Source organism: Acinonyx jubatus, chromosome B2 (genome assembly GCF_027475565.1).
Source record: "Acinonyx jubatus isolate Ajub_Pintada_27869175 chromosome B2, VMU_Ajub_asm_v1.0, whole genome shotgun sequence".
Taxonomy (NCBI): Eukaryota; Metazoa; Chordata; class Mammalia; order Carnivora; family Felidae; genus Acinonyx; species Acinonyx jubatus.
The window spans coordinates 84,190,610-84,208,546 of NC_069385.1; the positions used below are offsets into that span (position 1 = coordinate 84,190,610).

A 17,937-nucleotide genomic window follows, 5' to 3' on the forward strand; every position below is an offset into this window, starting at 1 on the left:
TGAACAAGTGGAATTTGAAATTAAAAATAACACCATTTACATTAGCATACCAAACAAAGAAATACTTAGGTTTAAACCTAACAAAATGGTTACAATACCTATATGAGGAAAGTACTCTGGTAAATGAAATCAAGGAAGGATTAAATAATTGAAGAGATATTCAATGTTCACGGACAGAAAGAATCAATACTGTCAAGACGTCAGTTCTTCCGAACTTGAGCCATAGATGCAACGCAATCCTAATCAAAATCCCATAAAGTTATTTTATGGAAATCAACAAACTGATTCTAAAGTTTATGTGGAGACGCAAAGGACCCAGGATAGCCATTACAATATTGAAGGAGAACAAAGTTGGAGGATTGATGCTACCAAGTCTAAAACTTACCGTAAAGCTATAGTAACCAAGGCAGCGTGGTACTGGCAAAAGACAGGCAAACTGATTAATGGAACAGAAGATAGAGCCCATAAATAGACCCCTACTAATATGGTTGAGTGATCTCTGACAAATGAGCAAAAGCAATCCAATGGAGCAAAGCTGTCTCTTCAAAAAGTAATGCTGGAACAATGGACATCTACAAACAAAAAAGTGAATCTAGACAGACCTTACCCCCTTCACAAATATTAACTCAAAACGGATCATAGACTTAAATATAAAATGCAAAACTATAAAATTCCTAGAATATAGCATAGGAGAAAACCTAGATGACCTTGGTCTTTTTCTGTACAACACCAAAGATACAATCCATTAAAGAAATAATTCATAAGCTGGACTTCATAAAAATCAAAAATTTCTGCTATGCAAACGACAACATCAACACAATGAGAAGATAAGCTACAGATTGGAAGAAATATTTGCAAAAGACACACCTGATAAAGGACTGTATTCCAAAGTATGCAAAGAACTTTAAAAACTCAACAGTAAGGGGCACCTGGGTGACTCAGTTAAGCATCTGACTTCAGCTCAGGTCATTATCTCACAGTTTGTGAGTTTTAGCCCCCAATCGGTCTCTGTGCTGACAGGTCAGAGCCTGGAGCCTGCTTCGAATTTTGTGTGTCTCTTTCTCTCTGCCCCTCCCCCGCGCGCACAGGTGCGCTCGCGCTCTCTCTCTCTCTCTCTCTCAAAAATAAACATTAAGAAAATGTTTTTAATAAATAAATAAATATTTTTAAAAAATAAAACTCAACAATAATAAAACAAATAACTCGACTAGAAAATGGGCCAAAATATTAATAGACAACTCAGCAAAGAAGATACACAGATGGCAAGTAAGCATAAGAGAAGATGCTCCACATCATAAAGAAATGCAACTGAAGCAATAAGATACCAGTACGCTGGTATCAGTCATTGACAACATCAAATGCTGGCCAGGATGTGGAGCAACAGGAGCTCTCACTCACTGCTGGTTTGCAATGCAAAATGATACAGCCACTTAGGAAGACAGTTTGGCAATTTCTTACAAAACTGAACATACTTTTACCATATGATCCAGCAATTACATTCCTTGGCATTTACTCAAGAGTTGAAAACTTATGACCACACAAAAATCTGCACACAGATATTTACAGCAGCTTTATTAATAATTGCCAAAGCTTAGAAGCAACCAAGTTTCCTTCAGTCGGTGAGTGGATAAATAAACTGTGATACATCCAGACAATGTAATATTATTCAGCTCTAAAAATAAATGAGCTATCGGACCATGAAAAGACATGGAGGAACCTTAAGTGCATATTACTAAGCCAAAGAAGCAATCTGAAAAGGCTACATACTATACAATTCCAACTAAATGACAGCTGGAAAAAGCAAAACCATGGATACAATAAAAAGATCAGGTTGCTGCAAGGTGGCATAGAAAGATGAATAGGCAGAACACAGAGGGTTTTCAGGGCAGTGAAAATACTCTGTGTGATATTATAATGATGGACATATGCCATTATACATTTGCCAAAACCCACAGAATATACAATGCCAAGAATGAACCCTAAGGTAAACAACGGACTTTGGTTGTTTATGATGTGTCAGTGTAAGTTCATCCTTGCTAAAAAAAAATATGTACGATTCTGGTTAGTGATGTTAATAGGGGAGGCTAGGCATATATAGGTACAGGGATAATAAGAGAACTCTGCCAAAAAAAAAGTCTTTATTTGAATGTTCAAATTGTCTGATCATTCCATTATATATATTTGTATAAATTATATAAATATAAATATATATAAATAAAATATTATACAAATAATAATATAGTAAAACCTTGGTTTGCGAACATAATTCATTCCGGAAACATGCTTGTAATCCAAAGGACTTGTATATCAAAGCGAATTTCAAGAACCATTGGCTCGGTTGTGATCATGTGACATTCGGGATCACGTACTACTCCTATTGTAAAACATCGCTCATTTATCAAGTCAAAATTTTTTAGAAAAGTTTGCTCATCTTGCAGAACACTCAGAAAGAGTTACATGCAATCCAATGCTTTAATGTATATATAACGGAACGGTGAAAATACTTGAATGTTCAAATAAGTTATGGATTATAACCTACTGAATAAAGAGTCAGTGTGCTCATGCTGCCCTATAAGTAAATAGATGAGTGAAAGAAGAAGAAAAGGTTCTTCTTCACCATAAAATTCCAACTAATAAACACAGAAGGAATCATGGAATTAGAAAATTTCACAACTATCATGGTAATAATTGATTCAGCGATAATCATCAATCTTGTGTGTGCAAGCTGGATGAGACTCGTGAGAAATAATGAGCTATTGTTGTCCTAAACTACTAAGTTTTGGGGTGGTTCAATCACAGAAATGGATGACTGGAATACTCTTGAAATAAAGAGTAACTAGCAAACCTCTAAAGGTATAGTCAAACACAATAGCCTGTAGCCATAGTGGCTATTGAAATGAGCAATTGAAATGTGCTACAAATACAAAATGCACCCATATTTGTAAGACTTAAAAAAGTAAAAGTATATAAACTATCTCAGTAATAATTTTATAATTACTACATGTTGATAATATTTTATGAATTACTGGGTTAAACAAAAAATATTAAAATTAATTTTTTAATTAATTTTTTTAAGTTGGACTCCACCCAGCATGGAGTCCAACACATGCTCAAACTCACGACCATGAGATCAAGACCCAAGCTGAAATTAAGAGTCAGACACTTAACTGACTGAGCCACCCAGGCGCCCCTAAAATTAATTTCACCTCAATTTTTTTACCTTTTTTTTAAAGATCTTATTTTTAAGTAATCCCCACAGCCAACATGGGGCTCAAACTCACAACCTCAAGATCAATAGTTGCATGATCCACTGACTGAGCCAGTCAGGCGCCCCCCCCCCCCACTTTTTTTAACTTTTCTAATATGGTTACTAGAAAATGCTATTACATGAGTGGTAGCACCATACTTGTATTGGACAATGTTGGTGTAGAGGATGGAAGACTCACGTGTTTGCTTAGAAGCAATAAAACAACGAACGGGTCTGACTGCATACAACTTTTAAGTTTGGTGAATAAAATAATAACAGATACTATTTATAGTGTTATAAAAGCATTACATATTTTAGCAGATCTAATTGGCATCATAATCTTATTAAGTATTATTATCCTTCTTTTACAAATGAGAACCCTGAGTCACAGAGGCATTAAGTGACTTGCCCAAGGTCATACAGAAAAGAAGTAACAGAGCCAACATTCTAACACAGGCAGGCTGCTTCTTGGATCTGAACTGTAAATCACTACTCTCGGGGCATCTGGGTGGCTCAGTCAGTTAAGTGTCCGACTTCGGCTCAGGTCATGATCTCGCAGTCCCTGAGTTCGAGCCCTGCGTCAGGCTCTCTGCTATCAGCTCAGAATCTGCTTCAGATCTTCTGTCTCCCTCTCTCTCTACCTCTCCCCCACTGCTGCTTTTTCTCTGTCTCAAAAATAAATAAACATTTTTTTTTTTAAATCACCACTCTCAGGACAAGAACAGCAGCTGTACCTCTGTTCTTTTACCCTGCGTACCTTTGATTATTATAAAGGTTCCCCAGCCTAGAGAGCCTCTTTGTGCACGTTATCACCACTCAAAATCTCCATTACCTGGGGCTCCTCTCCTCAACTCTATGCTAGTCATCAGAGAACCTGGGGATTCTCTTTCATCCATGTTTCTCCCAACCCTTAGAGTCACGCTATAAGCACTGAAGTAGCAGAGCTAATTTTAAAATAATTCATGTTATACAAGAACTTCTGAAAAGGAAATAAAAACTTGAAAATTCCCCGACTCTCATAACACTTCCTCACACTAGTTTTGATACAGTTGATACATTTGATACATTTGATACATTCAATATCTGAAAAATCCCTCTTCAAAGGAAAGTTAAATAATCACATCTGTCTATGGTTGGGATCCCAGGGAAGCCAACGCTGAGATGGTGATTAAAGTGCAAGGGGTTTGGGGAGCTCCGGGGTGGTTCCGTCGGTTAAGCACCCACTCTCGATTTCTGCTCAGGTGGTGATCTCACGGTTGTAAGATCGAGCCCTGCTTTGGACTCTGTGCTGGGGGTGGAGCCTGCTTAGGATTCTCTGTCTCCCTCTCTCTCTGCACCCACTCTCTCTCACAATAAACTTTTTTTTTTTTTTAAGTGCAAGTGGTTTTGTAGGGAGTGCTCTTGGGATCAGCACCTGGAGAAAGGAAGGGAAAGGAAGGAGAGGGGACAGGGGAGAGAGGGAGGCAGAACTACAATGCAGGCTCCAGAGGTGTCACAAGAGGCGCTCAGGAGCAGCCATGATCCTTGAGAACTGTCCTGAGTCAGGGGGAGGGGACTGGACACTCACCCAAGGAGGGGTGCCCCTGGGGCAAGGTGATTCCCTTTACCACAGCCAATTCCCAAAGGGAATTGAGTAGCTAGAGGGAATGAGTCCTTCTTCTCTGAAAGGCTCCATTTGGGAGCATGCACAGCACAGCATCCACCACAATATCCCACATTGGAACAAAATCAAAAAAATTACACTGCAGAAAGCAGGGCCCCAGCAAATCAGTACCTTCGATTATTGAGAGGTATTTATTTTTCATTACTTTAGAATAAATCATCAGGGTTGACTATTTTGTCAGCCAGTGACTTGGAGGAAACAATGTGCTTCCTTTCCATCATGGACTAACATACAGTCTACCTCCATCACCACCAGATTTACAAAGACTGTGTGTCTGTGTGTGTGTGTGTGTGTGTGTGTGAGCGCGCGCGCGATTAGGGCAAGGGGCGGGGGATTTATTTTTATCTAAGTGTGACACCAAATAAGGAGAAAGTAAAAAACAGCTGTGAATCTACAATCCAAATAAATCCAGTAAGTTGATTAATTGGAGGGCAAGCATTTCAGCAATTCAAGACGAGCTACCAACCCTTTTTTTTTTAATGGAGCTCTTTTGGTCAAACTTTTGAGGGGTTTTCTCATTAGAGAAAAATTGGAAAAGGATGTTGACTGCATGCCTGGGTCCCACTACTCTGACACATGAGAGTGTCTGTGTACAGACCCAGGAAAGACAGAGCCAGAAACAGAACCTGGCCCCAAAAGCTGGAGTGTAGGGGCAGAGACGTCCCGCCCACCCCTGATTCTGACTGGATTCAGGGAGTGGCTCAAAGCATGTGTAGAGAGATCCAATTTAAAGCCCACTCACTGCTCTTGTGTGTCCTTATTAAAAGGTCGACTTCAAGTACTTGACATTTTTTTTCAACATGTTGTGTTCCTTCTAAATTTACAAATGCAGCTTGGAATTTCCTAGGCACTTACTAAGCCTTATGTGAAAGTCCTACATTCTAGAAATAATTTACACAGTCAAAACATAAAATTGGGAGCAGAGTTGTGGGAGTGCAGATGAGGAATAGTAATCTCTTTCTGTACTGTTGCTAGCTTGAAGATTAAATAGAATTTGCAAATTGTTGTGACCACTTCTGCTCCCTTTTAGCAAGTTTCCATTCAGACACGGGAAACAGTCCCCACCTCTTGAAACACTGCATGGCACTCTTTTAAATCAAAGGCTAATGATCCGCTCTGTTATGTGAAGTCCTTCTCAACATTATTGTAGGTAAGTCTGTAAAACTCCGGTCATTTTTGTGTATAACCAGAGTCAATCTTTGAACCCTTTCAGATGCTTTCTCCTTCCCATCGCTGCCGAAGCCACTCAAAAGAAACCTTGTTTTAAGGCTTCACAATTGGCACAAGCCTGAGAGCTGGCCATTTGATTTACAAATAGAGTCCAGCTATTTTTAACTTGTGTAATAAGCATACACAAAAACTAACCTTCCCTTAACTTTTTAAACACACTCTATAATACCATATGCTGCCTCTTCTGACATCTGTGCTCACCAAATAGCTCTGCAGAGAACTGCTGAAGGGAATGGGTAGTGTGTAACTGGAAATCCAATTGGTCCAGAAATATTCTGTATGGGAAAAAAAAAAGAAATAGCTTTTCCACTATATACGAGTGTGTGTGTGTGTGTGTGTGTGTGTGTACTTTTTTTCAACTTGTTCCCATTAAATTTACAAATGCAGCTCAGAATTTCCTAGGCAAATATATGCCTGGCTTAGTATTTACAGCTTAATTATTTTTGGCAACTCTCTGCTATTGAGGAATATATAGTAATAAACTTAAGTATATCACTGTTTTAGCTGAAAACTTTGACCTCTTTACCAAGTTATTACATATTCTCAGTATTCAGTATTTTCTTTGTTCACAGACTGTGAGAATGGGGTTTTCAACTCCAAATCCGTGGAAGACAAAATCTTAAAATATGCTTCTGCTTCACAGTTTAATGTCACCTTAAGGTTAAGTAACTCTTCAGTGAATTCAACCTATACAGAAAAGACAAGCATTTCTAGTAAAACAAAACAAAGCAAATCTCTTTTGGTCCCATATACACCCTTTTAATTTTTTTTTTCTCTCCTGCCTCTCCTTACTTACAAACATCTCAATAAACACGAGTTTCATAAATGATGTTTTGTTCCATTTAGACCACTGAGTATAAACAGGTCGAACAAAACCCACTAAAAGTAAAATGAATAAAATGGTACAGTATAAACTAAATGTTAGGTGCGATACATATGAAAAACCAAGAGTCACACAAGACTCTGGGCTACTAAATGTACAGGGCACTTTTGATGTCAGGGTTAGCAAACTACGGTCCACGGGCCAAATGTTGCCCACACCCACTTTCATACAGTTTGTGAACCAAAAATGGTTTTGCATTTGTAAATAGCCGGAAAAAGAAACAGAGTAATATTTCATGACACATGAAAATTATATGAATTCCAAATTCAGTGGCCATAAAGTTCCATGAGGACACTCATTTATTATACAGTCTATAGCTACTTTGCCTCTACAAAGACAAACAACATAAACCATAAGGCAGCAGAGCCTATCATGTTTACCATCTGGCCTTTTACAGAAAAAGTTTACTGAACCCCTATGGTATAATGCTCCTTTTAGGGAGATTTCCTCCTTTCTCAAGGGATAAGAAATAAGGCCCACTCGAAGTCAGAATCGAAGTGCCTTAGTGGCTCAGTCGGTTAAGTCCAGCTCTTGATTTCAACTCGGGCCATGATCTCACGGTTCATGAGTCCGAGCCCCAGCCGGCTCTGCACTGGCAAGCAGAGCTTGCTTGGGATTCTCTCTCTCCCTCTCTCTGCCCCTCCCCCACCAAAATGAATAAGTAAACTTAAAAAAAATTCAAAGTGCCTTCAACAGAGACCTGGCCTGATGCCACAGCGTGTGCTCAGAAGGGTGGCATTGGTACTAACATCTGATACTAGGAAATGCTGGGTACGACACAGCTAACATTCTCCAGTGTTTAACTTTAGCCAGCTAACATTCTCCAGTGTTTAGCCAGACACTATGATAAATGTTCTAAAGAAGTGCACTAAAAAAGAAAAAAAGAAATGGGTAAAATTAATTTTAATGACATATTTTATTTAACCCAATGTACCCAAATATTATCACTGAACATGTAATCAATATTAAAAATTTATCAGTTTAAAACAATTATCGGGGCGCTTGGGTGGCGCAGTCGGTTAAGCGTCCGACTTCAGCCAGGTCACGATCTCGCCGTCTGTGAGTTCGAGCCCCGCGTCAGGCTCAGGGCTGATGGCTCAGAGCCTGGAGCCTGTTTCTGATTCTGTGTCTCCCTCTCTCTCTGCCCCTCCCCCGTTCATGCTCTGTCTCTCTCTGTCCCAAAAATAAATAAACGTTGAAAAAAAATTTTTTTAAACAATTATCAGTTTTGTTGCACTTTTTGGTATGAAGTATTCAAAATCCAGTATTTATTTCATACTTGCAGGCCATCTCACACAACCCACATTTTAAGCACTCAAAACCCACGTGTGGCTCGTGGCTACCACATTGCACAATGCGGCTCTGAAGCACTGTTTCATGTAATACTCACACCAATGCCCTAAGGTAGGTATTGTTATTATTGCCATCATTCAAATAAAGAAACCGAGATTAGATGAAATGAAGTGACTTGCCCAAGGCCACTTAGGTAGTAAAAGGTAGTGCACAGGGTTCAATTCCAGTGTGGTTCCAGAGCCCCCACTCTGACCCACTGTGTCTCCCAAACTATACAGAACAGACCTGGCTATCACTTCCAAAATATTAGTCCAAACGAAATCTCATGTTTCGTCCCTGCCCCTCCTCTGTAGCTTAGTACACTCTTGTGTTAGTATTTGAACACACCCACTCTCACCTTTCGGCTCTTATCTGCATTGTCATTACCTCAAGCCCCTATGTAGCCCTGCAGAAGACCATCCCTCTTCAACCCAACATTCATTTGCAACATTCATACCATACTCCCCCTTCTCATGCCCAGGGCAGACACAGCTAATCCATCCACTCTATTCCAGTGAACCCAGACTTGACCTTGAAACCATCAACATGACACTCCAAGCAGCCTCTACCATCAACTCAAGATGGCACATGAAACGAAACCTATTTTGCTTCCCCTTGAGGAGACAAATATTTACCCTACCCAATACTGTGCCATGTACAATTTGATGCCTAATAAATATCTGGAATTCTCAAAATAGTAATGCCCTGTCTTAACCATATTCCTGAGAAGATTTAACAAGAATTTCAGCGAAACTTAAATTTATCATATTAAATCATTTCTGCCAGCTACATTTTCATAAATATAAACTCCCAATATTGCCCTGCTACCAACAGCTATCAAGTACTCTTAAAAAACATAACTCCTTATTTGTGTCCAAACTCTTTACCACTCTGGTTTTTAGATTAATTCATGGGCCATTTTCTTCAGAACTAAAGACCCAAGGACCTGCCCACTACCTCCCTACCCAACTCCCCCCATCAAATTTTCTTTGGCCAATTTCACCCTCATCCTTTCAAAGGAAGAAAGTCAAGTCATGGAATTTTCCGAAGAGAAATGAAGAATGCAAGACATACGGCAAGACCAGACCCACTATAATTTCCTTCTGATTGTCAAGTTTTGACATTGCACCTTTGGTATGATGATCATCTTAGCCCAGACCAAGAGATGATATATTACAATTCCACTTCTTACTCACACTGACAACCTCATGGCAATAATAAAATAACTACCCCATCCCTTCGAGCTTCAAGTAAAGCATACTACCACCATAAATACCCCTTTCTCTTCATTCTCTTGTGCTCCCTCCCCCAATAGCAATACAAGTATCAGCCCTTGCATTCCAACATCCCACAATCCAGCAGGGGCCCATTTGGACACCACCAGCAAATATCTCCAATTCTGCACTTCTTTCTCCAATACTTATAATGTATATCCCCACTTCCTATGAAGAGATGACCAGATGTGTACAATTTAGAGGCAGATTTTCCTAAAACTGTATTTCAATTTTATTCCTCATCTCAAGTTCATCCCTCAAAATATTTCTTTCCTTATCTCTTTCTTGCATCAAAACAAAAAGTACAAGTCTTTTTTTTTTTAATGATTAATCCACTTACCTGTGCTCCTGATCCTGATCCCACCATTTCTTATCCATGAATTATCCACCCGTCCCCTTTTGCAGCCACCACTTTTACCTCTCTACTGTACATTTTAAAAGATCATCTACCTCTCTCCTTTAAACCATCAAACTTTGGTAAGAGTAGCCTACCCTCATATTCTCTCACCACCCTTTTGTTACTTAAAACTAGGCTTTTGTTTCAACTTAAAACCATTCACTTGAAGATCACCAATGTTCTTTTTTCTGTCTTTGTCTTTTCTTCTCTGACCTTCTGGGACAGTTGGGACTATTAAAACTTTCCTTTTTTGTAACTTTCTTCCCTTGGCTTCTGAAACATCTTACCATCTTCAATCTATCCCAGTCTCTGGCTGCTCACTGTTTGTCCATTTCATTGATTTATTTTCCTTCTTCCAAGCTTCTATCAACAGTCTTGTTCCATAGGGTTTGTCTCTCTTGTGCATCTTACATGTTCCCACCAAGACTTCGAATATTGTCTGCCTCTGTGAAAACAATGCCTTAAACTCTCTCCCTAGCTGCAATTTCAAAACTATCTGCTGTACATCTCCCCCTGGATGTCTCCCTAAACTTTAAAGCAGAATGTAGCATCTTTTCAGAAAACACACACACAAACTTCTATCTCCCCATGACTACCACTCCCAGCCATCAGCTCTTTCCTCCAGCACACCCTTCCCTCCCCTAGTATGTGAAATGACTGTTCCCACTAAATGCCAAATATATCAGCAGAAGTAGAACATTTATGAATGGGCATTTGTATAGCTCTGGATGTAAAAGGTAGTGGTACGGGACACAGGGTCACACACAAGAAGCACTATTTACAAACCACATTGGATTTTTTATACAAAAAAGAAATAAAAATTCTCCAGCCTTCTGCATTTTAAATATTATATGTTATGTTATCCTTCTGGAGTCTCTGAACCTCCTCTAATCCTTCCTTCCTCTTATTCCCCCATCGCCCCCATTCATTCACACTCAGATAGAGCAAATAACCGATAAATAATAAGTTAACGGGGGGGAAATGTCATCGGGCAAACAACTGGTTTCAGCATTGTAAAGTCCTCTTTACAACATAAAGGATCAAACGGTAACCCAGCCCAAATTCTTACAGGATCTGATTTCTATTTCCACCACAACCCCTCCGTGAGTCACTGGAGGAGTGACTCATTTCGTGTTAGAAGAGGAGCAGCACATGTTTAACTTGGAGTTTGAAGAATCAGTATGTTCACTTTCAGCTTCACTCAGTCACTGATTCATAATCAAACCCCAAAATATGCTTCTCTACCGCATAAAATGAACCCCAATGCTTAGGGATGGGGGTTGCTTGAAAGCAAATACGGAAGTCTAGGAAGAGACTTCTCTCAGCCAGCCATGAATCATCCTAGACTTGCAAGGGCATGTCTCTCACCCTCAGGCTTTCCAGCACTTACCTGGTCAGAAGCAATTCGTGAGATGCTGAAGACGAGTCATTCTCATTTTAATTCTCATTTTAATCAGTTGTGATGACTGCTTAACATAAAGTTTAGATTCCTGGACCTTACCAATGTCTTGAAGGAGTGGACATGAGTCTACTTTTTTTTTTCAAGACTTTATTTTCAGGTAATCTCTATACCCAACACGGGGCTCAAACCCACAACCCCGACATCAAGAGTCACATGCTCCACCAGCTGAACCAGCCAGGCACCCTGAGTCTGCATTTCTAATAAATACAACTCACACTTGGAGAAAGCCACAGGATTTAGTGTTAGAAAGATCTACGAGGCTCCTAGCCCCACCCCCACCCCATGTAGAACCATTAGTCCATAAAGAGCAACTCCACCTTGAGCTGAAATAAGAAACTTGCACAAATATGCAGGTAAGCATTTTAAAACTCCTTAGCTAGCCTTATTTTCTTCCATATCAGGAAAATCAACATTTGCAAATACACCCTAGGTCTTACACACAGTTCTCCATATGTTAGGCCTTCCGCAGGGCTCTCCATGTGTTAGGAAAATTTCCTAGAGTATAATGGAAATAGCACTGGATTGAAAATCTGGGGGCCTGTGATGTTTTCAACTCTTGGTCAAGTCACCAAACACCATGCCTTAGTCTCCTCAGCCATAAATTGCTGACTGAATAATTTATGAATTGGCTTATCTCAGAGGTCCCATCCAGATCCAAAATTCTGTGAAGCTCCAAGTAAATTAGGTGGAGAGCTAGCATTTCATTGTGATTCTTCAGATCCAGATTAGATTTCATTAGATCCAGGACTAAATCACCACACACAAACACGACAATAATTTTACAGCAAGGTGACTGATACAACATTGCACCAATACCCCAAAGTAAGGCAAACAAAAAATATGCCATGTTTTTTCAGGCAGTATAAACCTGCAAATTCAGAACCAACAGAACCGACTTCAAAGTCAAGCTTTACTATTTACCCTGTTAACTCCAGAAAGTTATTTCTCCTCTCTTAGCCTCAGTTTCTTCATCTCTAAAATGAAAATAATAGTGTCTTCGTCACAAGGTTACTGAAGTATTGTGCATTAAGTCCCTGGCACTGTAAGGAAACTCAGTATTTAATATGTTAAATCTCTTCCCAGTTCCTCCTAGTGATGTGCCTTTTATAGAGTTCCCAGTTCAAGATCATCCCAACTGATGATTAATAATTGCCTGTCATGATTGTTACTATTCACTTTTAATAACAATAGCTACCATTTTCTTGAATAATGCCTATGTGTTAAGTGCTATAAACATGTTATCTCACTTAATCCATACAATAACCATGTAATTGCATAAGGCAGGAACCACTATTCTTCAGATAATAAAACTGAAGCCTGGTGAGATCATGACTGACCACATACAATCACTAATGGAAGGTTATTCAGGTAGCCTGGCTTCAGAGTCTAACCACATCGTGATTACACTATGGTCCTTTACCCTCTGGCACCACGTACATACTCACACACGTATATATATTTGTGTATATATATATACGTATAAATACATATCACACAATAGTAAAGACATGTGAATGAAGAGTCCACACCCTTTAAAAATAATTCTCACAAAACTACAAGTTCAGACTGAGTTCTACTGGCAAAGCTTCCTGTGAAAACCTGCCCTGGGAGACCTGCCCACACACTAATTAATCTACTCTCATAAAAACCGTGGGACTGATTTTGATCTACAAGCCATGAAACGTACGCTCAGGAGCTTTGTATCCACCAGAAAGCCCATCCAAACTGAATTGGATGATTTTTTGTTTTTAATTTTTTCAGCTAATATCTCAAATTTGAGATATATTGATTTCCCACCCTTACCTGGATCAAGATAGAAAATAAAACACCCTATCATCAATGTGAGAAAGACAATAAAGGACAAAGAAGAATTTTTAACTTTTTTTTTCTAATGTTTATTTATTTTTGAAGGAGAGAGAGAGAGACAGAGCATGAGCAGGGGAGGGGCAGAAAGAGAGGGAGACACAGAATCCAAAGCAGGCTCCAGGCTCTGAGCTGTCAACACAGAGCCCTACGCAGGGCTTGAACTCACAAACTGCGAGATCATGACCTGAGCTGAAGTCGGATGCCCAACTGACTTGAGCCACCCAGGAACCCCAAGAATTTTTAACTTTTAAAATATAGGAAGTAAACACCCCATTAACTCTCCAAGATTTTAAAGCAAAAAGAAAAAGCAATAATAAATAATATGGTTACACTCATAGAGTAAGTCTCATGCCAATGCCTCAATGGGAAGACGGAAGTAGGCTTGGCACCATAACTAAATAAACAATGAATTCCCACTGTAGCACAAGACGCCCTACAGAACAGCCAAGGTTTCCACTGACATTTTCTGTTTAGGTTTTTTTCTTAAATCAGGTTTATATAAAACCATCAACAGGGAATTCATTAATAAGGGGAAAGGGTGTATTGGTTATTATTTGAGGCAAACCTCACTCAAGAGAAACACTGAAAGTTTACAAATGACCATCTGAAACTGTGGAAAGAGAAGGGGAATAAAGCAGAAAGAATGATTTCTAGGACATTAAAAAATAATTCAATCATTCCATATGCCTTCACAGGTGAGAGGACAGTTCTCATATCTGACCCATGAGTTCAAGTGTTCTTAAACTTTTTTTCTTGATTTGGCATGGAACTCCAGGGTAACATCACACCAAAGGAAAAGATAAAAACCAAGAAGGGAAGAAATAAATTGACAGACTCACTCTCCACCCAACGTAGAGTCTGATTCGATTTCAAATACCAAAAGCTACTCCATCTTCTCTCCTCTGGTAATTACGGCCTGCTGAATTTTTACCATGTTTTGTCAATTATGTCCACTTAACTATTTTATGCAATGGAAGACTATGAACTTAGCTCTTTTCACTATAAAGAGGATGATGACGACGGTGGCCATGAGGGCTGCGGTGGTGGTGGTGGTGGTGATGGTAGGGTACGGTAGAATAGTGGCAGGGATAATGACCAGCACACTTCAATGTCTGAATCTCACCACTGAAGAGGCATTAATACACCTGTACAGAATGCCACAAAGCTTAGTAGAAACACTTATGCTAAAGGGCCATTGTTCACCCAAAAAACCTCATAATTGATCCCAATAAATGTAGAATTAATATATTTAAAAATGAATAAGCTAACTCTAATGTAATCAATGCTGCTGGCCTCAAGGATGGAAATGTAAATAAAATTTTCCCTGGATCTGTCAAACAAATAAATGAACTCTTCCTTGAGGACAAGCGATACTTTCCTGACTTTTTTAAATTTTATTTCTATCTTTTCCATTTTTAAAATTTTAATTCCAGTGTAGCTAACAGACAGTGTTATATTCATTTCAGGCGTACAGTGTAGTGATTCAACAGTTCCATATATTACCCAGTGCTCATCAAGATTAAGTGTATTCTTAATCCCTTTCACCTGTTTCATCCATCCCTTTTTTAAGGCATATTCTGCAATGTGAATCCTTTAGCTATTATCCTTTCTGACACGAATTAGGTTACAAATGCATTCTGGTTATGCTGGAACACTGCTCTGCACCAGGAATTTCTAAAAACACCAAGACTGTTAGAAACAGCCACCCAGAAATAGTCCCCCCTCCTTACCCAGTTCTGCTGGAAGATGAATCTTTATTAGAACCAACCTTTTCCTGGAGGCCCTCATAAGAAAGTGATGAAATAATCAGACCTAAGGTGTATTTATGTGTTTGTGTTTATGTGGCAAGGGAGAAAACATTGAATCCTAGCAGGATCTCTGGATGTCGAAGATGCACTGATTTAAAATGCTCATTTGTCTATGTACTGCTCCAACTGGAGAAGTCAAATAAAAAAAAAAAAGTCATGGTCCTTAAGTCCTAACATTACAGGAAGCATCTGCTTTGAGAACAATGACTCATAGCCTCTGATAACAGAGTAACATTCTCCTTTGAAAGAGAGAGAGTACTCCCAGAAATGGTATTTTCAATGAAACTGTACGCCAACAGAGTCAAAAAAACACCCATTGAAAGAGGTACATTTTCTCTCTCTCTTTTTCAAAGATCCATTCTGCTCTCAGGACAGTGTTGTCTGATGCAGTCTTGAGCACATTAGCCTTCCCAGAGGCATATGACCAACTCTCTTCCCAAAAGAAAAATCTAAGAATAAAGTTTAAAAACGAGCCACAATATCCCCTTCCCCCCACCACAGTGTTGGTACTATTTGCAGAAAAAAGAAAAGAGCCTGATAAAGGAGATTGCAGAAAAGATAATGCAGTAGAAATTCTAAAATAAGAGCATGCAAACATCTCAGCAAAGCCCAAACATTATTAAAATCATCCATGTTATTCTGGACCTCTGCATTGCAGTAAAACTGCCACACTAGTAGAGCCAAGATGATAAATTTTAGTTAGTAAATAATGAATGTGGAACTACATGAAATATTATCCGCCCTGACTTAGTATTTCAATATTTTCTTTAGCCATTATCATAAGACCAGGATTCATTCATTTTCAGAAATAATAATTCAATAACAAAAACAGAGGTCTCCTCCCGTATAAAAAGGAAATAATGCTTCCTGCATCTTCTTCAGTATTACTACCTATAATATTAACTGCTGTTTACTGAATTCCCAATAGATGCTAGACACTGACTTTCACTTTACACCTGCCCTGGGAAGTAAGTTTCATCATCCCCATTTTATAAATGAGGAAACTGAGGCTCGGAACAGTTAGGTTACTGCAGGAGATCATGCAACTGGTGCTAAGACAATCTCAGATCTTTAGCCCTAATCTACATTTCCTCTCCAGGGAAACAAGGCCTCCCACCTTCCTTTCCTTACATTTCTCCTATGAAAGACAAAGTGGCTTGGCCCCTGTACACACCACTTCTTGCTGACTTCTATCCCAAACTTACCCACCTAGTCAGTCAACTTCTGGTGGAGATATAGATAAACTTTGATTTTATCTCCTTTCACGATAGTGTTAACTTCTCTATGCTGGTAGAGGATAAACATTAATATAATGAACTATTGTGAAATCCCTTCCACTCTTAATTATGTGCCCTTAAATTAATTTTTTAAGATAACTCTTAACATTATAGGCATTGATGCCTCAATTTCTGCCCTCTGACTAAACATCTAAACATGCTTCCAGTTAATTGTGCTTATAGTTAGGTGGTTAGGATTATGGGTGATCTTTGCTTATTTCCTGTACTTCCAGGATGGTTTATCAGATTGTAAGCACTGAGCATATATTTCTCTTTCAATTAGAAAAAAAAATACTATAAAGTTTCATTTTAATGGAAAAAAAGCTAAGGTATTTACCCCCAAAATTATTTTTCCCTTAGAATCGAAAAAGAAGACATTCACTGAGCCAATTTAACCCTAAACCAGATTAGAATCCAAACTTAAGGGAAGTGGGTTCTTTCACAAATGGCTCCCACATATATATCATTTTCCCCTGTACTTTAAAAATTAAGAAATATTCCGTAAAACTGGACTTTAACATTGTGTAGCTCTTTTCCTTTCCACAAGCCTATTTATTAACATCCTTAGCACTCAGTAAATATAAAGAAACACAGTTGCATATGGTTTATGTAAGCTATATAAATACGGTTTTGTGTCAGACTATTAAGTTTGCCCATTTCCTCTTCTGGGCAGTCACCGGCCTACATTTCCTAGCCTTGTTTGCAGCTCCACGTGGCCATCACAAGAGGAACAGAATTGATAATGAGCCACTTCTAGGCCTATCCCACAAAAACCTCCCACATGAGAAACTCAGTGCTCTTTCCCTGAAGTCTCAGAAGGCACATGTTGATGAGGGAGCCACAAAGTGGAAGGAACCTGGGTCTCTTGGAAGAGCATACAAGAACACCATTTTAGACTTCACAGGAGCAAAAATTAAAAGTGCACTACATAAAACACTGCAACTCTGGGGTTTCTCTGTTACTCACCCTAGCACATGGCTTTATTAACATACTCCAATTATTACTACAGAAGGGTAAGACTCTGTGCTGTTTATCTTACCTTTTTCAAAGACTCCCTCTGCTTCCAGGACAGAGACCGTGAGGTTGGCTGCCATCTTGATGACCTCAGCCTTCACAGTGACCTGGGAGGGGCTGTGTTCCAGAAGCTCTACCCCAACAGTCACATTTCCTCCAGGCCTAATGACCCCTGGGGCTGTCACCAGAAACCTAGGCCTAAAGAGTTCCCAACAAAAGAAAAATACAATTTCTTATCTTTACATCTGCATTCTTTTCCAATCCTCAAATTTCACAGACAGTGAGATAGACCCTCCATACTGTGTCAGTTCCAATTGTTGCAATTATCCCTGTATTGCTCCCACTGCTCCATTTAGCAACTGCACTGAAATGCTATGGAAACAAGAAATCCCATAAATCAATTTTAATGCAGTAATTCCTGTACACTAGAGGTGGGCATGTGTTATTTCCATTTTATAAGCCACGAAGAGCACAGGATGGCATA

At 39.2% G+C, this 17,937-nt stretch overlaps 1 protein-coding gene across 5 annotated transcripts in view; it reads right to left on the reverse strand.

The window, feature by feature from the left end:
• Positions 1-17,937, reverse strand: part of CD109 (CD109 molecule) — a 173,635-nt gene that overhangs the window by 122,838 nt on the left and 32,860 nt on the right. For all 5 annotated transcript variants that reach the window (XR_008298528.1, XR_003419529.2, XM_053222566.1 and 2 more), the window contains one exon: positions 17,479-17,651. Coding sequence is in view for 3 of the 5 variants with exons in the window: in XM_027057398.2 (XP_026913199.1) it covers positions 17,479-17,651 (173 nt within the window). In the remaining 2 variants the exon portion in view is untranslated. The remainder of the gene's footprint in view (positions 1-17,478; positions 17,652-17,937) is intronic.